Source organism: Notechis scutatus, chromosome 5, assembly GCF_049901735.1.
Source record: "Notechis scutatus isolate UNSWTSFEM ecotype Mainland chromosome 5, rNotScu1.2, whole genome shotgun sequence".
Classification (NCBI taxonomy): Eukaryota; Metazoa; Chordata; class Lepidosauria; order Squamata; family Elapidae; genus Notechis; species Notechis scutatus.
Genome location: NC_142013.1, coordinates 3,627,782 through 3,651,861, shown reverse-complemented (window position 1 = coordinate 3,651,861; position 24,080 = coordinate 3,627,782). Strand labels below are relative to the sequence as shown.

Here is a 24,080-nt window from a genome sequence, read left to right as displayed (position 1 = left end):
TCTTCTTCTTCTTCTTCTTCTTCTTCTTCTTCTTCTTCTTCTTCTTCTTCTTCTTCTTCTTCTTCCACCTCCTCTTCCTCCTCCTTCCTTTCATCTTCTTCCACCTCCTCTTCCTCTTCCTCCTCCTTCCTTTCATCTCCTTCCACCTCCTCTTCCTCTTCCTCCTCCTTCCTTTCATCTCCTTCTTCTTCTTCTTCTTCTTCTTCTTCTTCTTCTTCTTCTTCTTCTTCTTCTTCTTCTTCTTCTTCTTCTTCTTCTTCCTTCTTCTTCTTCTTCTTCTTCTTCTTCTTCTTCTTCTTCTTCTTCTTCTTCTTCTTCTTCTTCTTCTTCTTCTTCTTCTTCTTTTTCTTTTTCTTCTTCTTCTTCTTCTTCTTCTTCTTCTTCGGAAAAGTTAGGGCAGGGGTCCACAACCTGTGAGCCCTGGGCCCACTGCCAGGCCACAGCCTGTTTGCAACTGGGCCGTGTGGACAGATGAAGGATGGCTGCTGGAATTGTGTAGGTCGAGTAGTTTAAGGAAAAGAAGGACTACAGGTATAGACAGCAAAACAGGAAAAGTATAGATTAAAAGAGGAAATAAAATTGGCATATTGGTATATAGGTAGGAACGAGATACTGTTGAAATCAAGAAATTGCCAGAAAATGGAAATTTACATAAATATTCATATTTAATTTATAATATATATGTAGTTATATTTATATTGTATACTGAAAAATATATTGTATAACTCATCTTCTGTTACGGCTATGGAATAGAGAGTACAGTACATAGACTATGTAGATTTATTTCTGATTTTTCTCTTTCTATATCTATATATCTATATATCAATCTATATATCTATATATCTATATATCTATATATCTATATCTATATCTATATCTATATCTATATCTATATCTATATCTATCTATCTATCTATCTATCTAACTGTAAAACAACTGTAAAAGTCTGCCTCACAGATGAACACAATACAGAAGCCTGATGATGGCAGATGAGATTCTGCCGAAACGTTGCTACAACTTTAAAAGCACAACTATAATGACGTGGAAAATACCGAACAAAGCTGAATACCATATATATTCAGCTTTGCTCGGTATTTTCCTACGTCATTGTAGTTGTGCTTTTAAAGTTGTAGCAACGCTTCGCAGAATCTCATCTGCCATCATCAGGCTTCTGTATTGTGTCTGCCTGTGAGTCAGACTTTTACAGTTGTTTATATATATATATATATATGTATATATGTATATATGGATCTTTGGTTATTCGGGTTTTCTCCCGTAAGATTGGAAGTATCTAGGCAACGCTTTCGATGAAGTCTCATTCATCATCTTCAGGCTTGTGTCTTCAGCGCTGTGCTTCTCAGAAGCACATATGTATATATGTGTGTTGTGATTCCGCATCTGCTACAGGTTTTTGAATGACAGCTCCAGCGAGGAGGACTTATATGAATCAGCAAGTTCTAACGATGAGGAGGAGATGAATGCATTTGATTTGCAAGATCGGCTTGAACCTTCAAACTCCTCCACCCTTCAATTAGGTGGTCAGCCGAACGGGTGATAATGAGGAACAAATGTTATCTTCAGGTGAAGAAGATGATAATTTGGATGATTGCTGGGTAGATGTCAGGACAAGACGTCTCCTGACAAGGAGGAACCAACGAGGATACAGTAGGAGAGCAGACCAGCAATTAGACTAATTAGTTACTCTATAAAGGGAGAGATATGACTTTGCACTTTGTCCGGAACAAAGTGTCTATTTGCAAGAGAGAACTGAAGAGCACAGTTTGGAGGATTTTGATCTGAAATATCTTGTTGGGATTTGGATTTAATTCGTTGGAACTTCTACTTATTGGAATTATTTTGTGAAGGATTTTGATCTGAAGAATCTTGTTGAGTCTTGGATTTAGTTCGTTGGAACTTTTACTTATTGGAGCTATCTGTGAACATTTTCCTGTTTGCTGCCTTTCTTTACAAGGACTGTTGCTTTCAGCCTTATCTGTTTACTTTAAAAGGTGGGACATAACATTTTCCTGTTTGCTGCCTTTCTTTACAAGGACTGCTGCTTTCAGCCTTAACTGTTTATTTTAGAAGGTGGGACATAACATTTTTGTTCCGGACCAAACAGACCATCTTTGCAACGATGGATTCAACTCAAATGCAACAATTGGTGGAGCAGCAACAGATGCAAATAAATCAATTACTCCAGAGCAACGTATCCCTTCAAAATCAGGTAACACAATTATTATCGTCGTTGCCAATTCTCAAACTGTTTCAGCTGCAGCTGGAGTTCCCCTGCACCCCCTGTGAGAAAAATTCCGATAGCTATGCCAGATAAATTTTCTGGGCAAACGGACATGTTTTCAACATTTTTGGGTCAGTGCCAATTGTATTTTTCTGTGAGGCCGGAGGATTTTCCAACCGATCGAGTTAAAATTGGCTTTATTATTAGTTTGTTAACCGGGCAGGCTGCCAAATGGGCTACTCCCTTATTAGTACAAGATAGTCCATTACTGGACGATTTCCAGGGGTTTATTCAACAGATGAACGTTATGTTTGAGAATCCAATTAAATCTCAAACTGTGGACAGAAAATTGAGGGATATTATTCAAGGTAAACACTCATTGCAAGAATACGTTGCAGAATTTCGCTTGTTGTGTATGGACTCCACCTGGAATGAACCAGCTCACATGGCAGCATTCCAAGAGGGTTTGTCCGACATTATCAAGGATGAACTAATTCATGCAGAGCGTGCTTCAACTTTGGACACATTGATTACTCAATGCTTACGTATTGAAGCTCGCCTACAACATCGTGGGTGTAAACGGACCATTGCAGAGCCACCTGTGTTTCCTCGTTCACGCACCCCGTCTATGAGGGTTTTCCAATCCAGAATTCCAGCAGAGGAGCCGATGGAGATAGGCGCACTCCGCCCTCGTTTAACAGTTCAGGAACGATCGAGAAGATTTCAGGAAGGTTTGTGCCTTTATTGCGGGGTTCGGGACATTTTGCAAATTCCTGCACTCGGAAGGGGACTCGTGGACCTGTATCAAAACCCATTGCTGGTTCGTCGGGAAACGGGTAGGCCCGACCTCAGGAAACCCTAGGTCGGGCACAGTATTCACTTTCATCTCAAATTGCTGAAGTTAATTCTGGCCCTCCTCGACATTTACTTTTGGACACTCGCACATTCTTGCAATCTCGGAAGGAGGGAATCCTGCCGTGGCACTGGTGGATTCAGGGGCTACGACTAGCTTTATGGATTATGATTTCGTAAAACATTTCAAAGTTCCTTTAGTGCCTGTGAATCCCCCATGCAGGTGGAAACCGTAGATGGGCGCGAACTCAAGTCGGGACCTATTCGCTTTGCCACTCCAACCACTGCGTATGCGTATTGGGGATCACGAGGAGGCGATAAGTTTTTATATCACTTCGAACCTCCATCTTCCTTTGGTGCTCGGAGTATCCTGGCTGCGCTACACGATCCGTTGGTGGCTTGGGCGCAGAACGCTGTTTCTTTTCCAAGCTTGCAATGTGTGGACCACCTGAGACATGTCTGCGCAGGCCAACATATTGTCGCTTCTGCTGCCTCGATTCCTTCAGAGCTGTCGGATTTCCCGATGTTTTCAGTGAACAGGAGGCAGATCAATTACCACCACATCGTGTTTATGACTGTCCCGTGGATTTGATACCGACGCTCCATTACCAAAGGGAGGTTGTATTCTTTGTCTGAGCCTGAACTAGTTGCACTTCGAGAATTTTTGAATAAAAATCTAGCTCGGGATTTATTCGACCTTCGCATCCCCTCTTTCAGCACCCGCTCTCTTTGTCAAGAAGAAGTCGGGAGAACTTCGCCTTTGTTGTGACTATAGACGCTTAAATGCTATCACTGTGAGAAATAGCTATCCTTTACCGCTCATCTCCGAATTGTTGGAGCGGTTACGGGAAGCTACAATTTTCACGAAACTTGACTTACGTGGAGCTTACAATTTGGTTCGGATGCGTAGAGAGACGGCTTTTGGCACTCGTTATGGTCATTTCGAGTACACCGTTATGCCATTTGGTTTGACCAACGCTCCTGCTGTATTTCAACATTTAATGAACGATATCTTTCGAGACATGTTGGATAAGTTTGTTGTCATATATTTGGACGACATTTTGATTTATTCAAAATCTAAAGAGCAACATCTTCAGCAGGTGCGTCAAGTGCTTCAGCGTCTTCGGGAACATAAACTTTATGCTAAATTAGAAAAATGTTTCTTTTTCAGTCGTCTATCGAATTCTTGGGACACATTATTTCTCCTGTGGGCATTGCTATGGACCCCAAAAAGGTTGAGGCGTTGTGTAGTTGGGAAGCTCCTCGTCAAGTTAAAGATGTGCAACGACTTTTAGGATTTGCCAACTATTATCGGACTTTCATTCCAGGTTTTGCGAAGATAATGGATCCCATAACCCAGCTTCTTTGTAAGAAGGTTCCATTTGTGTGGGGGCCTCCACAACAACAGGCTTTTGACACTTTGAAAAAGCATTTATAACTGAACCCATATTAAAGCATCCTGATCCGGATCGCCCATTTGTGGTCGAGACAGATGCTTCTAATGTCGCTATCGGAGCAGTGCTGTTACAAGCTTCGGAGGATGGCGCTCTTTGTTTCCTTGCGCTTATTATTCTAGGAAGCTTACAGCTTCGGAACGCAACTATACCATTTGGGAAAAAGAGTTGTTAGCTATTAAGGTTGCTTTTGAGACTTGGAGACATCATTTGGAGGGAGCTCGACACAAGGTGGAGGTTCGGACAGATCATAGGAACCTGGAACATTTGACCACGGCTAGGAAATTGAATCAAAGGCAGATTCGTTGGTCGTTATTTTTGCCAGATTTAATTTCTCGGTTACTTACGTTCCAAGTGGTCAGAACCGGAGGGCGGATGCATTATCTCAGAAACCGAGTATACTTATGCCGAAGATCCTCTTCCTTTACGGACAGTGTTACCACCGGAATCTCTAGCCGCACTGCAGGAACCGGTAGATTTACGGGCCCAACTACGAGAGGCGCAACGTTTGGATGTGTGGACGCAGCAGAGACGGGAGGACATTGGCCCAACTTCTCCATGGTCTTTTGAAGACGATCTGCTTCGATATCGGGGTTTATTATATGTGCCTACCAGACCGTTGAGGGCTCTCATCATGACACAATGTCATGATAACCCAGCCGCTGGTCATTTTGGATTACACAAGACCTTGCATTTGGTCACTCGGACTTTTTGGTGGCCTCGAGTTCGTCATGATGTGTCTTCTTACGTCGCTTCTTGCGTCAATGTAGGCAAGCGAAAGCAGCATCCGGTGCACCTCCTGGACTTTTGCAACCCTTGCCGACTCCAAGTAGACCATGGGGAGCGATCTCTATGGACTTTCTGACACATTTACCGTCTTCATCGGGGTTCACAACAGTGCTTGTGGTAGTGGATATGTTGACTAAAATGGCCCATTTCATTCCCTGTCGGAAATTACCATCGTCCCGCACTACGGCTCAGTTATTTTTGCAACATATCTTCCGTCTACATGGACTGCCTGATAGAGTGGTTTCTGATCGTGGGGTCCAGTTTACGGCAGAATTTTGGAAACAGTTAATGGCGGCTTTGCAAGTGAAAGTATGTTTAGCGTCAGCGCACCATCCGGAAACTGATGGCGGGACGGAGAAGGTGATTGGGATTCTTACTCAATATTTGAGATGTTTTGTTAATTTGCGACAAACGATTGGGTGAAATACCTCCCGTTAGCAGAATTCGCTAACAACTCGCAGCATACCTCCACCCGTGTCACGCCATTTTTGCAAATATGGGTTATCATCCGCGTTTCTTCCCATTAACTATGATGGATTCCCGGTTCCTGAGACCCGAGAGTTTTTGGAAGAACTACACGCAGTTCGCCGTCTACTGATACAACAATTGAACAAGGCAAAAGAAGATTATAAGCGGTTTGCAGATCGGTCCCGTCGAGATACACCTCCGTTAGTTGTGGGTGATAAAGTGTGGCTATCTACAAAACATCTGAAGGTCGATCGCCTATTAGAAAACTTGATCATCGGTTTATTGGTCCGTTCCCGATTGAGGCAGTTATTAATCCCGTGGCATACCGCCTCACTTTGCCACGATCCATGCGTATTCACCCGTCTTTCATCGATCTCTTTTGATTCCTGATTCTTCTGTTTGTCGATTACGTGATTCTGCTGAACCGGGTCCGTTATCATTGCCTTCTGAGGAGCCTGCTGTTGACGATACGGTGGTCAACGCCTTGATTCCCGTTGGCTCAAAGGTCGCTCCAGTATTTGGTCAGGAGGAGGGTAGATGACTCGGAGGTTTGTTCCTGGACGGATGCGTCTACACTTCATGCTTCGGATCTGCTTCGAGACTTTCATGCACGCTTCCCTTCGAAACCGCATCCGGATCGCCAGACCCAGGGAAGGGCCCTGCAGTGAGGGATAGTGTTGTGATTCCGGCATCTGCTACAGGTTTTTTGAATGACAGCTCCAGCGAGGAGGACTTATATGAATCAGCAAGTTCTAACGATGAGGAGGAGATGAATGCATTTGATTTGCAAGATCGGCTTGAACCTTCAAACTCCTCCACCCTTCAATTAGGTGGTCAGCCGGGAACGGGTGATAATGAGGAACAAATGTTATCTTCAGGTGAAGAAGATGATAATTTGGATGATTGCTGGGTAGATGTCAGGACAAGACGCTCTCCTGACAAGGAGGAACCAACGAGGATACAGTAGGAGAGCAGACCAGCAATTAGACTAATTAGTTACTCTATAAAGGGAGAGATATGACTTTGCACTTTGTCCGGAACAAAGTGTCTATTTGCAAGAGAGAACTGAAGAGCACAGTTTGGAGGATTTTGATCTGAAATATCTTGTTGGGATTTGGATTTAATTTGTTGGAACTTCTACTTATTGGAATTATTTTGTGAAGGATTTTGATCTGAAGAATCTTGTTGAGTCTTGGATTTAGTTCGTTGGAACTTTTACTTATTGGAGCTATCTGTGAACATTTTCCTGTTTGCTGCCTTTCTTTACAAGGACTGTTGCTTTCAGCCTTATCTGTTTACTTTAAAAGGTGGGACATAACATTTTCCTGTTTGCTGCCTTTCTTTACAAGGACTGCTGCTTTCAGCCTTAACTGTTTATTTTAGAAGGTGGGACATAACATATGTGTATGTATGTATGTATGTGTGTGTGTGTATATATGTGTGTGTGTGTGTGTGTGTGTGTGTGTGTGTGTACTTAATGTTAATATGACATTTTTCTCTTCTGAACCAATGACCTATATACATGACTTTTTATCAATATTATTAAGGCACTGTGAATTAGTATTATCAATACTATGAATAACTGTCAAGTATTAGTTGTACGTATTGTATTTATTGTACTGTCAAAAATGATGCTGAAAGATATTGACACATCTTCCATTACAGAAATTTTTGTAAATTTTTTAATATTTTGAATTTCAATAAAGTATTTTTAAAAAAAATAAAGAAGGACTACAGGTGATAGCAGTCGTACAATATCTCAGGGGCCGCCCCAAAGAAGAAGGGGGTCAAGCCATTCTCCAAAGCAACAGTGGGACAAGAAGCAACGGATGGAAACGGATCAAGGAGAGAAGCAAGTTGGAACTAAGGAGGAATTTCCTGATAGTGACAACAATCAATTCAGAAGTTGTGGGTGCTCCAATCAGTGGAGGTTTTTAAGAAGAATTGGATATTATAATGAACAATCATTCGTCTGAAATAATGTAGGGTTTCCTGCTTGAGTGGGGAGTTGAACTAGAAATGGTATAGGGCCTCCTGCTTGTGTACAGGGTTGGACTAGAAGACCTCCAAGGTCCCTTCCAACTCTGTGATTCTGTTAGAAGACCTCCAAATTGGTTATTCTATTCTCCAAAGCCCTTGAAGGAAGAACAAGAAGCAACAGATGGAAACTAATCAAGGAGAGAAGCAATTTGGAACTAAGGAGACATTTTCTGACAGTCAGAATAATTAACCAGTGGAACTACTTGCCACCAGAAGTTGTGAATGCTCCAACATTGGAAGTTTCTAAGAAGAGATTGGATAGCCCTTTGTCTGAAGTGGTGTAGGGTTTCCTGCCTAAGCACGGGGTTGGACTAGAAGACCTCCAAGGTCCCTTCCAGCGCTACTCTGATTTATTCTGGGGAGAGCAATAACCCTTAGACATATATACCTCTTCACAGAGCTTTCCATCCCTCTCTAAGCAGTTTACAGAGTCAGCCTATTTGCCCCCAACAATCTGGGTCCTCATTTTACCCACCTCGAAAGGGTGGAAGGCCGAGTCAACCTTGAGCCGGCCAGGATCGAACTCCCATATTGCAGTGAGTTAGCCTGTGGTACCGCATTCTAACCACTGTGCCACCATGGCTAGATGACCTCCAAGGTCCCTTCCAACTCGGTTATTCTGTTAGATGTTTCCGCTGCAGATCGGTGATGTCAGAGCTGCAAATGAAAGATGCTTTTTGATGATAGAAACCCTAATTCCCCGTTTTGACCGATTGCAGGGGACGGATGCCACCATGCTCCACAAGCTGAATTCTCAGCACAAACTGAACATCAATTACATCCCGCCAAAAAACAACCACGACACTCACTTTGGCATCAACCATTTTGCCGGCGTTGTCTACTATGAAACAAAAGGTACATTTTTGGGGTGGGGGTGGGGGGTGTTGGAGCAGGGGTGGGATTCAACCGGTGTTATTACTGGTTCGGTGACTACGTTTACTTCCTGCGATCTCTGGAACTAAAATTACATTCATTGTACTTACTAAGCTTTCATCAGCCTCTGCTGACATCATCAGAGTATTAAGCTACCATTACAGAGATCTATGCCTTTATATATCATTAATCAATTTAGCCCTTGCACGCATAATAGGCCCTTCCAACTGCCTCCCACCTGTAATTAACTCTGTTGTTTTTGCTTCAGTCATGTTGGTCAGAGGGCCTGTTACACGTGCAAGGGCTAAATCGATTAATGATATATAAAGGCATAGCTCTCCGTAATGGTAGTTTAATACTCTGATGATGTCAACAGAGGCTGATGAAAGCTTAATAAGTATAATAAATGTAATTTTAGTTCCCGAGGTTGCAGGATGTCTGTGTCATGCCCCTGTTGGAATCTGATTCTGAGGGGGAGGCCAAGCAGCTGACAGAGAATGGGTGTGTGGCTCCGTTGGCTGTGGAAGAAACTGGGGAAGAGCAAAGTCCGGCTGGGCAGAGCAGGGGAGAGGTAGAAAAAGGGAGAGGGAATTCAGAAGAAGGCCCAGGGCCACTCCCTCTTCATCCTAGGGCATGCAGGGAGGAACAGAGAAGGGAGCAACGTGAATTGCATGGCTTACGGGGGAGGAAAGGGCCCTGATTCCCTTCATTAGCTGCAGCTGGGAACACAGTGTTTAAAAAGGGAGTTTGTACACAGCAACTTGTTGGAAGCAAATCATGTATTACCTGGTGTCATCGAGGCTTATCTGGGTTCCTGCCGTCTTCCAAACTGTGTGTGTTTTACTGGCCTTTCAAGTCTGCAATTCCTTCTCCTGCCCTGTCAAATTAATTGCTGCAGTGTGGTTTGTTTGGATTTTTAGTTACAGTTGGTATGTACTTTGTTTTCGGATTGAATTTCCTCCACTTAAAAGACTGTTCTTGGGAGAGTTTTTTTTTTTTCTCCAGCCGAAGGTAACTGGACATTGGGGGCAAAGTTGGAGGTACTAAAGGGGCTTTTCTTACTTATGTGACCGTGTTGCCTTTGTGCCACGCCCCTTGGGGTCCTCACAGTCTTGTTTCTTCATATAGGTATAATCATAAATAAATAACATTCTTTTTTCAACTGCTGCTGGTTTCTCTCACTCAGGCTTTCTGGAGAAAAACCGAGATACTCTTCATGGAGATATTATCCAGTTGGTCCATTCTTCACGAAACAAATTCATCAAGCAGATTTTCCAGGCTGATGTAGCCATGGTAAAGTATCTCAAACATTCACGGCGGTGGGTCCGAAGCAGAGGTGAAGTGGTTATCTTCAAATAGACCCCCTTGTAATTCGTGGAGCTTGGTCACTGCTAATTTAAGCCTCAGATATCTTGCCGGTTCTAGTCCAGTGACGGCTAACCTTTTCGGCACCGAGAGCCCAAAGCGTGCGTGCGCATCCCCAAAATGCAATGCGCGCATGTGACCACACGTATGCCCGCCCCCATTCATGTGCCCCACCCTGTGCAGGCGTGCGCACATCCCCCATGCGTGTGCCCCCCCACCCCACATGCGTGGCAGAGGCCCAAAGACCAGCTGGCTGGTAGGAGGAACATATGCATGCACGGCAGAGTTGAGATAGGGCAGTGGTGGCTAACCTTTTTGGACTCCTGTGCCCCAAATTGTGTGCGTGCTTGCACACTCGCCCTCACGTGCCAGCGCCCAGAAGGTTATGCGCGCTCCCCCCACGCCCTCTACGCATGTGCGTGCAATCCCCACCCACCCACCCATCCCCCGCTGCCCCCTTACCTGCACTGCGCCTCACAGCTGGTTTTCGGCTGGTTTGAGGCAGGCTTCTGCAGACTTTGCAGGCCGAAAACTAGCCCCGTTTCATCACTTCTGGTATTTTCGGAGAGAGAGAGAGAGAGAGAGAGACAGAGACACACAGAGAGAGACAGAAACAGAGACGAGAGAGAGAGAGAGAGAGACAGACAGACAGACAGACAGACAGACAGACAGAGACATAGAGACACACACCCACACCCACATACACAGACGGAGGGGGGGGGAGAGAGAGAGGGAGGGAGGGAGGATGAGTGAGTTCTGGATAAAACATATGAAGAACAGTTACAGGAACTGGGCCTGGCTGGTCTAGGGAAGAGAAGGACCAGGGGAGACAGGAGAGCAGTGTGCCAATATTTGAGGGAGGGGCTGCCCCAGAGAGGGGGAAAGGGGTCAAGCTATTTTCTAAAACACCCAAAGGCCAGACAAGGAATAATGGGTGGAAACTGAACAAGGAGAGATTTAACCTGGAAATAAGGGGAAACTTTCTGACAGGGAGAACGATCAACCAACGGAACAGAAGTTGCCCTCGGAAGTTGTGGGAGCTTCATCATCACTGGAGGCTTTCAGGAAGAGATTAGACTCCCATCTGTCAGAAATGGTGTAGGGTCTCCCGCTTGGGCAGGGGGTTGGACTAGATGACCTACAAGGTCCCTTCCAACTCTGATTAACTGTTATCCGTTATCTGATAAACCCTTCTTCAGCCAAGATGGTTTGGGATGCTCCAGTTAAGTAATCCATGATCCACGTATATATAATTTATAAATTAAATCATACTCATATTGGGAGTGCTCAATTTTTTTTTATGGCATATGATTTTTTAAAAAGAGTTTAGAGGCCCTTAATTTAGGAAGTCACTCGCAATGGGGCTGCTGCTTGAAGTGGTTTTCACGTCACCTTTTATTTATTCCCTTAAGCTTTCCTTTCCTCTGACCAGCTGACCTAACTCTCCGTGTTTTCTGTCCTGTAGCCTGTTTCAAAGCTTATTTTCCTGATAAAATGTTAGTCCATTTCTTATTTGGCAGAAAGCAGTTGGCACAATTCCATCCATGATGGAGATTCAGTTCACTCACTCACTCACTCACTCACTCACTCACTCACCATTCTATCCATCCATCCATCCATCCATCCATCCATCCATCCATCCCATCCCATCCCATCCCATCCCATTTCTATAGCTGCCCATCTCAGTCTGGGTGAGTTACAATTCAAAAATATACATATATTACAACTAAAATACTAAAAACATCTTAAAACAATAGAAACAATAAAAAGAACAACAGAAACATCCAAACTAAATACACGTAGATACTTAGCCAGTTAGTGGTACAGCTAGGAAATGGGGCCCTTGACATAGTCAGTAACTCAGGCTTAAGAATATAACCAGGTTTTTAGGGCATTATGGAAGGCTAAATAACCAGGATTTTAGGGCCATCTACTCTCTGAAGCAGGGGTCCCCAAACTTGGCAACTTTAAGACTTGTGGAATTGTGGAATAGGGAGAGTGCGGTAAGGATCATGGAGCGGTATATAAGTCTAAGTGCTTGTGCTATTATAGCCATGAGCGTCAGGATGGCAGCCTCAACAGTCCAATCAAAGAAAGGAGAATATTTGTAGCTCAGAACTGAAGTGAGGAGTCCTTTGGTGCTCTCTGAGCTGGATTATTTTCTTGCAGACGTTGCATCGCCCAACTAGGTAACATCATCAGTGCTAGACGAAGGGTGTTACCTCGTTTGGGTAATGAGACATCAGCAAGAAGCTCCGAAAGCATCAAGGACTCCTTGGTTCAATCAGACGCACTGTTGCCCGTCACAAAAAGGCAGCTCAACCCTTCCATCACACCATTGCAAATACCCCCAAAATAAGACCCTGTGTTATATCTTTTTGCCACCAAAAAAGGCACCAGGTCTTATTTTGGCACCAGGTCACTTCTTCTTCTGCGGCCATGGCTTTCCTGAAGGCCTCTGCAGCCGATATAACAGACCTCTGGATCGATCCAGAGCTTTGACGTCAGCTCCAGAGGCCTTCAGGAAAGCCTGGCCAGCTTTGCTGGCTGCAGAAGAAATGGACTAACCAGGCAGGTGTCGGGGTGTGCGAGGCCTGGCTACAACTGTCCAAAGGTAAGTAGTAGGGCAGCTCCACCCTCCCTCTGCCATCCCCACCCTAGCTTAATGTTTACCCCTCCACTCTGGAGTGGGTGGGATCTTAATTAGGGCTTATTTTGGGAGGGTAGGGCTTATATTGGGCTCACGTGTAAAAATCAAGCTAGGGCTTACTTTCAGGGTAGATCGTATTTTGGGGAAACAGGTTAGCATCAGTTGCACCATGATGGTGGCCATTTCTCCCTTTTTTGAGCCATTTTTGTCAGGAGGGAGACTCCAGAAATTAAAAAGAACACCAAGAGACTTCCTTGAGTAGGTTCTTCACGTGGCCGACTTCACCCTCTGTTTCTATTTAACTCGCCCCCTTCTTTCAATCGACGGGGAAGAATCCCGGATGCTTCCTGCTCCCTTTTTATTTTCTCCTCTCTCCTTTCTCTCTTGTGTTTTCCTTGGTGGTTTCATTTTCCCTTTCTTCTCCTATAGTTTCTCTGTGGCTGTCCGTCTTCTACATTTGCCCAGTCGCCAGCCTCCACTTTGAAGGTAAAATAAGTTCTGCAGATCTTTCCTGGGGTATGTTTGGTTTTTGCCCACTACTTTTTCCCCCCCAAAAACCATTGTGCTTTTCCTCCGGTTCTTCTCAAGGAAAGAACTGATGGTGTTACCTAGCTGGGTCATGAAACATTTTCAGGAAAACAGCCAAATTCAGAAAGCAGCAAGGACCCCACAATTTTCCTCCTCCTCCTCCTCCTCCTCCTCCTCCTCCTCCTCCTCCTCCTCCTCCTCCTCCTCCTCCTCCTCCTCTTCTTCTTTGCAAACACCTTCCCCTTCTAGCGCTGATGATGTTCCCTAGCTGGGTCATGAAACATCTACAAGAAAACAATCAAGTTCTGACAGCACCAAGTACCCCACAATTTTCCTCCTCCTCCTGCACCTCCTTGCAAACACTTTCCCCTTCTAGCACTGATGATGTTACCTGGCTGGGTCATGAAACAGCTGCAAGAAAACAACCCAGCTCAGAGAGCATCAAGAACCCTACAGTCATTTTCCTCCTCCTTCCTCCTCCTCCTCCTCCACATACCCCACTCCCTTCTAGCACTGATGATGTTCCCTAGCTGGGTCATGAAACGTCTGCAAGAAAACAACTCAGCTCAGAGACCATCAAGAACCCCACAGTCATTTTCCTCCTCCTTCCTCCTCCTCCTCCTCCTCCTCCTCCACATACCCCACTCCCTTCTAGCACTGATGATGTTACCTGGCTGGGTCATGAAACAGCTGCAAGAAAACAGAGAGCTGCAAGTAGCTCAGAGAGCACCAAGGACCCCACAGTCCTCCTCTTTCTTCTCCTTCTCCTCCCCCTTCCTGTATAGCAGTGATGATGTTACCTAGTTGGGTCATGAAACGTCTGCAAGAAAACCACCCAGCTCAGAGAGCACCAAGGACCCCAGAGTAGTTGTCATGCCTCCTCCTCCAACCCCATCTCCTTCTAGCACTGATGATATTACCTAGTTGGGTCATGAAACGTCTGCAAGAAAACCACCCAGCTCAGAGAGCTCCAAGCACCAAAAAACCCATGTGTCCCGTCCCACCCACCACCCACCCACCCCGCCATCCTGTAGGGGGCGTGCATAAGCGCACCAACGTGCCTACCGTCCCTGTCCTATTGTTTCTCTTATTCTTTTGTTTTTCTTATATGTACCCATTTCATGTACTCACAACTATGTATACATTTATATTTATTATCTTGTAAACAATTTGCAAATCAAATCAAATCAATAAATAAATAAATAAATCCTAAACGGCCCACTTGAAGACTCGAGGTTTCCGAAAACATCTTTGACCACCCCCAGCTCTAAAAACCAAACCCAATCCCAAAAAAGAGCCGCAGAAAAGTTTTTCTTCTCCTTCGGCTGGCAGCCTGCCCCCCCCCCGCCCTCCTCCCGGGCGATGGGAAAAGCAGACCTGGGAGGGCTGGAGAAATTTCCTGTGTTGAGAAACGCCCCCAAACCACCCACCCCCCGCCACCCCCGCTGGTGTCGCCTTTTCCCTTTCCTGACGTGGATCCGCGTCCCGAATCCTGCCTCTTCTTTCTCCAGGGGGCAGAGACCAGGAAACGGTCCCCGACGCTGAGCAGCCAGTTCAAGCGCTCGCTGGAGCTGCTGATGCGCACGCTGGGCGTCTGCCAGCCCTTCTTCGTCCGCTGCATCAAGCCCAACGAGTACAAGAGGCCCATGGTGAGTGGGGAGGGGGCGCGGGGGTGGGGGAGGACTGAGCCGGCTCAGAGGAGGCTTCCCCCTGGGAGGAGGGTCCGCGGGGGGGAGAGGCACGGGGGGAGTCAAGGTTGGTTGGGGAGCCTCCTTGGCGACGTTCCTGGCAGGGACTCCGCTTAGGGCGGAACTCCAAGGGGCTGGGCTTGATCTCCCCTTCCCTTCTCTTCCCTTCCCTTCCCTTCCTCCTTTCCTTTCCTTCCTCCTTTCCTTTCCTTCCCTTCCCTTCCTCCTTTCCTTTCCTTTCCCCTTCCCTTTCTTTCCTTCCCTTTCCTTCCTCCTTCCCTTTCCCCTTCTCTTTCTTCCTTCCCTTCCTCCTTTCCTTTTCCCTTCTCTTTCCTTCCTCCTTTCCTTTCCTTTCCTTTCCTTTCCTTTCCTTTCTCCTTCTCTTTCTTCCCTTCCCTTCCCTTCCTCCTTTCCTTTTCCCTTCTCTTTCTTTCCTTCCCTTCCCTTCCTCCTTTCCTTTTCCCTTCTCTTTCCTTCCCTTCCCTTCCTCCTTTCCTTTCCCCTTCTCTTCCTTCCCTTCCTTCCTCCTTTCCTTTCCTTTCCCATCCCTTTCTTTCCTTCCCTTTCCTTCCTCCTTTCCTTTCCCCTTCTCTTCCTTCCCTTCCCTTCCTCCTTTTCTTTCCCCTCTCTTTCTTTCCTTCCCTTCCTCCTTTCCTTTTCCCTTCTCTTTCTTTCCTTCCCTTCCTCCTTTCCTTTTCCCTTCTCTTTCCTTCCCTTTCCTTCCTCCTTTCCTTTCCTTTCCTTCCTCCTTTCCTTTCCTTTCCTTTCCTTTCCTTTCCTTTCCTTTCTCCTTCTCTTTCTTCCCTTCCCTTCCTCCTTTCCTTTCCCCGTCCCTTTCTTTCCTTCCTTCCCTTCCCTTCCTCCTTTCCTTTCCTTTCCTCTTCCCTTTCTTTCCTTCCCTTTCCTTCCTCCTTTCCTTTCCCCTTCATGTCACTAGGGGGTGACATGAGAGCATCTTTCAATATTTGAGGGGCTGCCCCAAACAAGAGTCAGTCAAGCTATTCTCCAAAGCCCCTGAAGAGGAAGGACAAGAAGCAACAGATGGAAAATAATCAAGGAGAGAAGCAACCTGGAATTAAAGGAGAAACTTCCTAAGAACAATTAATCAGTGGAACAACTTGCCACCAGAAGTTGTGGATGCTCCAACACTGGAAGCTTTTTAAAAGATGTTTGTCTGAAGTGGTGTAGGGTTTCCTGCCTAAGCAGGGGTTGGACTAGAAGACCTCCAAGGTCCCTTCCAACTCTGTTATTCTATTCTGTCCAAAATTCCCATCCTGCAGAGCCTTTGACCGTGAAATAAGAAATTAGCCAGGTCAGTGAAAACTAAAGCAAAAACAATTCTTTGGAAAGGATGAAACCTCTGTGAGTAAATGCTAAGAAGGGCAGGAAGCAGAGATTCAGGAAACCAAAATAAAGAGTGGAAAATATCTGTTTCTCACAAAATGACCTTGCACGGAAGGGATTATATTGCTCTGTGTTAATACAAAGGAAACAGAGGTTTATTATTATTATCATTATTATTATTATTATTTAGGTGCTTTTGTCTTCTTCCTGAAAGTGAATCTTCTTGGTACATATTGTTTTTGGAACAAGTGCAGGGGAAAAGTTATTTTAAAAAGGATTATTGGAGGAAGTGTGAACCAATGGATAGAGCCAAAACGATAAATAAAGGAGATAGAACTGGCCTTGTGAATTAATCTTGGCTGGCTGAGGATTTCTGGGAGTTGAAGTCCATGAGTCTTAAAGTTTAGAGATGCCTTAACAGACTTAACAGATAATCAGAGTTGGAAGGGACCTTATAGGTCATCTAGTCCAACCCCCCTCCCGAGCGGGAGACCCTACACCATTTCTGACAAATGGCAGTCCAATCTCTTCTTGGAAGCCTCCAGGGATGAAGCTCCCACAACTTCTGAAGGCAACTTCTGTTCCATCGGTTGTTTGCTCTCCCTGTCAGAAAATATCTCCTTATTTCCAGGTTGAATCTCTCCTTGTTCAGTTTCCATCCATGATTCCTTGTCTGGCCTACAAGCGCCTGTTTTAGTTCCTTCGTTCCCTCGGGTTGAAATTGTCCTATATGGCCATCGTACTTCTGCCAACAAGAGGTTCTTCAGCCTGTTTTAATCTTTGTAAACTACATTTCCCTCAGATGACTTGGGAGAACCGGGCTGATCTTATCAGGAAGTAGCTCGAAACCCGTGGTTCGCTCCGAAACTATGTGATTGGGCTTAGTTTTGGGGGAAAAAAATAAGGAGAGAAAAAAAAATTCTGCCTCTGCCTACCAGCATCCATCGGTATTCATCTGGCTAGTGTCCTGTCAGTGTGACTGAGAGAGTTGAGGGCTGTTTGGAAACTGAAAGAGTATTTGCTGTTTGAGCAAGAAGGAGACAGCAAGGAGCCTGAGCTCAACTGTTCTGTACTAAAGCTGCTTGCTGCTGTGAAACTAAAACTGAAACTCCTCTGCTTGTGTTTTGTATTTGAAACAGATTTCTTTCCAGGTGGGGAGTAGAACTCCTTAGCATCAGAGCGTGTTAATAATTAATAATAATAATAATAATAATAATAATAATAATAATAATAATAATAATAATAATGGAAATCCTAATGCTCTGATGGTCATTTGGAAAAATCCTTTCTTAGCGAGCACCTAGAAGCCAAGAGGAACATAAATGCCAAATTTCAAGTTTGTAGGCTTTACGGTTCTGGAGATTTTGTGATGATGCGTGAGGGGTCTTTCGCTTTTTATGTAGAGATTTTTAAAAGGTTGTGTGAGTTTAGCCTAAAAGGGGAAGGATGGGGAATCTTCTCAAAGTTTGACGACTATCCCAGAGAAGATGGAGTGGATTTAATCCCCGTGATGCCAGAGGTAGGTTGAGAACTTACCGAGGGGAAGAAGGAGGTCCAAGTTCAAAATAAATAGGGATTTCCTGGCCGTGAGATCTGTTAACCAGCAGAACAGCCTGCCACCTTAAGTTGTGGATGCTCCATCACTGGAGGTAGCCAAGTCAAAATTGAGTATCCATTTGTCTGGGGTGGTCTCAGATTCCTGGTGTTTGTCAACCTTGGCAGCTTTAAGCTCTGAGGACTCCAACTCCCAGAATTCCTCAGTCAACATAAATAAACTACAGCTCCCAGAATTCTCTTAGGCTTTGCAACCTTGGCAACTTTCAGTTCTGAGGACTTCAAATCCCACAGCCAGCATAAACTACAGCTCCCAAAATTCTCTGATGTTTCTCTAACTTTTCAACTTTAAGCTCTGAGGACTTCAACTTCCAGAATTCCTCAGCCAGCATACATAAACTACAGCTCCCAGAATTCTCTTTTCTCTCAACTTTGGCATCTTTCAGTTCCGAGGACTTCAAATCCCAGAATTCCACAGCCAACATAAACTACAGCTCCCAGAATTCTCCGACATTTCTCAGCTTTGGCGACTTTCAGTTCTGAGGACTTCAACTCCCAGAATTCCTCAGCCAGCATAAATAAACCACAGCTCCCAGAATTCTCTTTTCTCTCAACTTTGGCATCTTTCAGTTCCGAGGACTTCAAATCCCAGAATTCCACAGCCAACATAAACTACAGCTCCCAGAATTCTCCGACGTTTCTCAGCTTCGGCGACTTTCAGTTCTGAGGACTTCAACTCCCAGAATTTCTCAGCCAGCAAGTGTGGACTGCATTTCCCAAAATTCTCTGGGAGTCCCCAAACTGGCTGTGGAATTCTGGGAGTTGAACTCCACATACCTTAAAAAATTGAGAAACCCTACATTAGAAGATTCTTCCCAGGTAATCCTGAGAAATTTTAAAGGCCACTTTTTCTCTTTGAAGTTATTTGACCGGGAACTCTGCGTCCGTCAGCTGAGATATTCCGGGATGATGGAAACCATCCGAATCCGCAGGGCTGGCTATCCAATCCGGTACACCTTTGTGGAATTTGTCGACAGATATCGAGTCCTCATGCCGGGCGTGAAACCCGCCTACAAGCAGGTAGAGACAAATAATCGTATTTAAATAAAAACACAATTCCTTGCCAGCTGTCATCATGGGTAGTCCTCGACTTACGACCACAATGGAACTCCATTGCTAAGCGAGGCAGTTGTTAAAGTCAGTTTTGCCCCCATTTCGTGACTTTTCTTGCCAACGTCATTAAGTGAATCTCCGGAGTTGTTAAGTGCATCTGGCTTCCCCCTTGACTTTTGCTTGTCGGAAGGTCGCAAGCAGTACAACCGTCATTAATAGGAACCCGTTGCCAAACCTCTTAATTTGGATCATGTGGCTGTCAGGGTTCCGGCAATTGCCCTAATTAATATCATGAACTTCACAAGAATTCGAAAGTTTTTTTTAGGAGCAACATATTGGCATGAACCTAAATGAATCCAACTCTTACATACGTAATTTACAGTCCCCTGTGAACCTGTTTCCCCGCTTCCGCCCCTGGGTGTGTCATAAATCAGATTCTCCAATGAAGCACCTTCACGGGCTGGATGTCATCCATCACGTTCTCCAATGAAGGATTTTCCCGGGGCAGAAGATCCGGTAGCTTAGCTACAATCTTTCTAAGAAAAGCGTGGAATGTACTTCTGGTTTTAAACTGCCATTACTGCTCCTTCAGATTTTCCCCTCCCCTTGTTTATGGCAACTCGAAAAAACAGGCATAGGAATGCTTTACGAGTTGACAGTGACCCTGGCGAGGCTACAACTGTTGTAAGTGTGAAAAACGGTCCTAAGTCGCTTTTTTCAATACCGTTGAAACTTCAAACGGTCGCTAAGTGAACTATTATAAGTCGAGGACTGCCTGTACTTGTGAGAGTCACCCTGGCTGTAAGTGCTTTTTAATTACTAAGTAGGTAGTTCTTTATTTATGACCGTAATTCGGAGGGAAATTATGGTTGTAAGCCGTGCTGGTTGTTTGCTTGAGCAGTTTTACATACTTGTCTTCTTTGATCATTGCACATCTTGCTGTTCAGTATATTCCCAAGTATTTAACTTTCTTAACTATTTGAAATTCCACTCCTTCTGCCAGTTTTTCTTTTTGTTCGTGCGTGTAAGGTTTTTAACTTAGCGCTTTAGTTTTTATTTTCAGTCCTGCTACCTCTCCAGACTCCTCGATGTCTTTTAATACTTTTAGGAATTGTCTCTAACGGATCTTCTATGATAAATGCCAAATCATCTGCAAACGCTTGTAGTTTATATCTTTCATTTCATTCCTTTAATGTCTGTATTTTGTCTCATATTCCCTTTTTAAGACTTCCAAAGTTCGTAGAAATAGTAAAGGCAATAGCCAGCAACCTTGTCTTGTTCCTTCCTTTATGTGAAAATTCTCTGTGTAGTCCCCGTTTACCATTTACTTTATTTCTTCGTTTGTGATATATCATCTTGATTACATTCATAAATTCTTTTCCAAAGCCCATACAGTTTAATTGGTGTATCATTTAATTGTACTACCGTGTTTCCCTGAAAATAAGACCGGGCCTTGTAATTAATTTTGGCTCCAAAAGACGCATTCGGGTTTATTTTCCAGTTAGGTCTGATTTTCAGGGAGACAGTTGTTCAGCAGGACATCACAGGACCCTGCCTGCTTTTGTGACCTTTTCTTGTGGTTGTCATTAAGTAAACACCCTCTTCGTTAAACAAACCCATCGTTCACCAGGAGTGTGGCTTTTTCTGCTTTCTTTATTCGGGTAACCTGCAAATTACAACATATAACATTTGAATGAGCAAATAAACTAGGTATAGATCAGTGATGGCAAACCTTTCGGGCCCCCGAGTTCCCAAAGCGTGCACATACCCAAAATGCAAGGTGTTCCACCACGCATGTGCGTGCCCCACACATGTGTGTGTGTGGTCCTCCATGCATGCGCATGTCACCCCACATTTGCTCCGCCCCCTATGCCTATGTCCCCACCCTCATGCATGCGTCCTGCCCCTGCATATGTGCGGCAGAGACTCGAAGGCAAGCTGGTCAGTGGGAGGCACATGCGCATGTGTGGTGGAGCTGAGCTGAGCTGATGGCACTTGTACCCCCAGAGAGGGCTCTGCGTGCTACCTGTGGCACACATGCCATAGGTTCACCACCACAGATATAGATAAATCCTTGGAATACCCCTGTGTTTATGTATGTTTATGTACTTTATGTATGTATGTATGTATGTTTTCTCTTTCCTGGAAAACACCAATTTTTGACCAAAATCTTGCTCAAAAGGCAGTTACAAAAGGACCGTGAGGGAAGCCAGATCCACTTAATGCTCTCCAACAACTGCAGAGATTCGCTTAATGGCCATCGCCAAAAAAAAAAGTTGTAAAATCGGGCGCAATTCACTTAACCGCTGCCTCATTTAGCGACAGAAATTCTAGCCCCAGTTGAGGTTGTAAGCCAAGGATTAGACCCACGCACCAATAGATTCATACCATGGGAAGGGTCCTCGGTGGTCATCTAGTCAACCCTCCCGCTTGGTGCAGGCTTTGAAATCCATTCACTTTTATCCTTATGATTTATATTTGACTTTTTCCTAGTATGATTTGATTGCTTATTGTACCCTATAACTATTATTAAGTGTTGTACCTGATGATTCTTGACTCTTGATGAAAGTATCTTTTCTTTTATGTACACTGAGAGCATTTGCACCAAGACAAATTCCTTGTGTGTCCAATCACACTTGGCCAATAAAGAATTCTATTCTATTCTATTCTATTCTATTCCCTATTCTATTTCTATTCTATTTTGTTCTATTTTCTATTCTTTTTCTATTCTATTTTCTATTTCTATTTTATTTCTTTTTCATTCTATTTTCTATTCTATTTTCTATTCTATTCTATTCTATTCTATTCTATTCTATTCTATTCTATTCTATTCTATTCTATTTTTTCATTCTTATTCAATTCTACATTCTATTATTCTATTCTATTCTATTCTATTTCTATTCTATTCTATTCTATTCTATTCTATTTCTATTCTATTCTATTTTCTATTCTATTCTATTTCTATTTCTATTCTGTTCTATTTTCTATTCTATTTTCTATTCTATTTTCTATTCTATTTTCTATTCATTCTTATTCTATTCTATTCTATTCTATTCTATTCTATTCTATTCTATTCTATTCTATTCTACTCTACTCTACTCTACTCTATTCTATTCTATCCTATTGTTTCTTCCAGGGAGATCTGCATGGAACATGCCAGCGCATCGCTGAAGCCGTGCTGGGCAAAGACGACGATTGGCAGATTGGCAAGACAAAAATCTTCCTAAAGGTACGGGGGCAGATTATTTCAGAATCAGATGGAATTTTCAGGAAGCAGACAGGGAAATCCCTGGAAAAAGAGAGGCGGTGGCCACTAAATAACTAGAATAACAGTCGGAAGGGACCTTAGAGGTCTTCTAGTCCAGCCCCCTGCTCAGGAAGGAGACCCTCTACCATTTCAGACAAATCTTTGTCCAGTCTCTTCTTAAAAGCTTCCAGTGATGGGGCACCCACAACTTCTCGAGGCAAGCCGTTCAGAATAACTGAGTTTGGAGGGATCTTGGAGGTCATCTAGTCCAACACCCCCCCCCCCCGCCCAAGCAGGAGACCCTACACCATTTCTGACAGATGGCAGTCCAGTCTCTTCCTGAATCTTCTCCCCATCTCCTTCATTTTATGCTGTTTCTTCCCATTTTTCCCATGGGGGGGGGTCGCTTTTGAGGTGGGGGTGCAATGTCTAGAATTGGAGACCTCGCCTTCAAGGCTGAAAAAACAGAAGTCGGTTTAATCCAGAGGTCTCCAAACTCGATCCCTTTAAGGCTTGTGGACTTCAATTCCCAGAATTCCTCAGACAGCCATGCTGGCTGGGGAATTCTGGGAGTTGAAGTTCACAAGCCTTAAAGGGACCAAGCGGCATGGCTGGCTGGGGAATTCTGGGAGTTGAAGACCACAAGCCTTAAAGGGACCAAGTGGTATGGCTGGCTGGGGAATTCTGGGAGTTGAAGTCCACATGTCTTAAAGGGGCCAGCGGCATGGCTGGCTGGGGAATTCTGGGAGTTGAAGACCACAAGCCTTAAAGGGGACAAGTCGTTTGGCTGGCTGGGGAATTCTGGGAGTTGAAGTCCACAAGCCTTAAAGGGACCAAGTGGTATGGCTGGCTGGGAATTCTGGGAGTTGAAGTCCACATGTCTTAAAGGGCCAAGTCATTTGGCTGGCTGGGAATTCTGGGAGTTGAAGTCCACAAGTCTGAAAGGGGCCAAGTGTGGAGATCCTTGGTTTAATCCATTCCAACTACAGCCCAACCCGTTGCTTCATTTTGAAATCCTTCTTTTACCTCATGTTCAGTTCTGGAAAGTTCACCCATTCTAGAAAGTGTTATCGAGCATTGTGCAAGTTGTGTGATCAGGAAACTTGGAAATCTGTAGCTCGGAAGGTCTCTACTCAGATAGTTGGCTCACATCCGGAAAACAGGGGATTTTATTTTCAGTCATCTGTAAAAGAATCCCACCAGGATTAAGATGAGGAGAAAAATTTTCAGCTTTAAAAAAAAAGAACAGGTTTCTGTTCAAAATTCCCCCCCAAAAAATTCATGCCTTAAGAATATAAGAGCAGACTCGTTTCAGCAACGGATGGAAACCCATCAAGGAGTGAAACAACCTAAAACCAAGGAGAAATTTCCCGACGGTTAGAACAATTAATCTGTGGAACTACTTGCCACCAGAAGTTGTGGTTGTTCAATCACTGGAAGTTTTTAAGGAGAGACTAGACAGCTACTTGTCTGAAATGATATAGGGTCTCTTGCCTGAGCAAGGGGTTGGACTAGAAGACCTCCAAGGTCCCTTCCATCTCTGTTATTCTGTTATTCACTTTGGAAATGGATAATTTTAGTATTTGAGGGAGGTCCTTGTTGCTCTCTGAGCTTGGTTGTTTTCTTGCAGACGTTTCATTATCCAAATTGGGTAACATCCTCAATGCATGAATTTGGATAATGAAATTTCTGGAAGAAAATAACCAAGATTAGAGGGCACCAAGTATCCTGCTTGAGAAGGGGCTGGACTAGAAGACCTCCAAGGTCCCTTCCAGATTCTATTCTATTCTATTCTATTCTATTCTATTCATTCCTATTAATTCCTATTCTGTTCTATTCTATTCTATTCTATTCTATTCTATTCTATTCTATTCTA

The 24,080-nt window shown here is 44.3% G+C and overlaps 1 protein-coding gene across 1 annotated transcript in view; it reads left to right on the top strand.

Annotated features, from left to right (window-relative positions):
* The window catches only part of MYO7A (myosin VIIA), a 116,734-nt gene that overhangs the window by 28,425 nt on the left and 64,229 nt on the right, over window positions 1–24,080 (top strand). Inside the window, exons 13-18 of the mRNA XM_087965983.1 lie at window positions 8,562–8,697; window positions 9,902–10,008; window positions 13,160–13,216; window positions 14,770–14,907; window positions 18,766–18,924; window positions 22,094–22,186. Of these exons, the coding sequence (XP_087822109.1) occupies window positions 8,562–8,697; window positions 9,902–10,008; window positions 13,160–13,216; window positions 14,770–14,907; window positions 18,766–18,924; window positions 22,094–22,186 (690 nt within the window). The remainder of the gene's footprint in view (window positions 1–8,561; window positions 8,698–9,901; window positions 10,009–13,159; window positions 13,217–14,769; window positions 14,908–18,765; window positions 18,925–22,093; window positions 22,187–24,080) is intronic.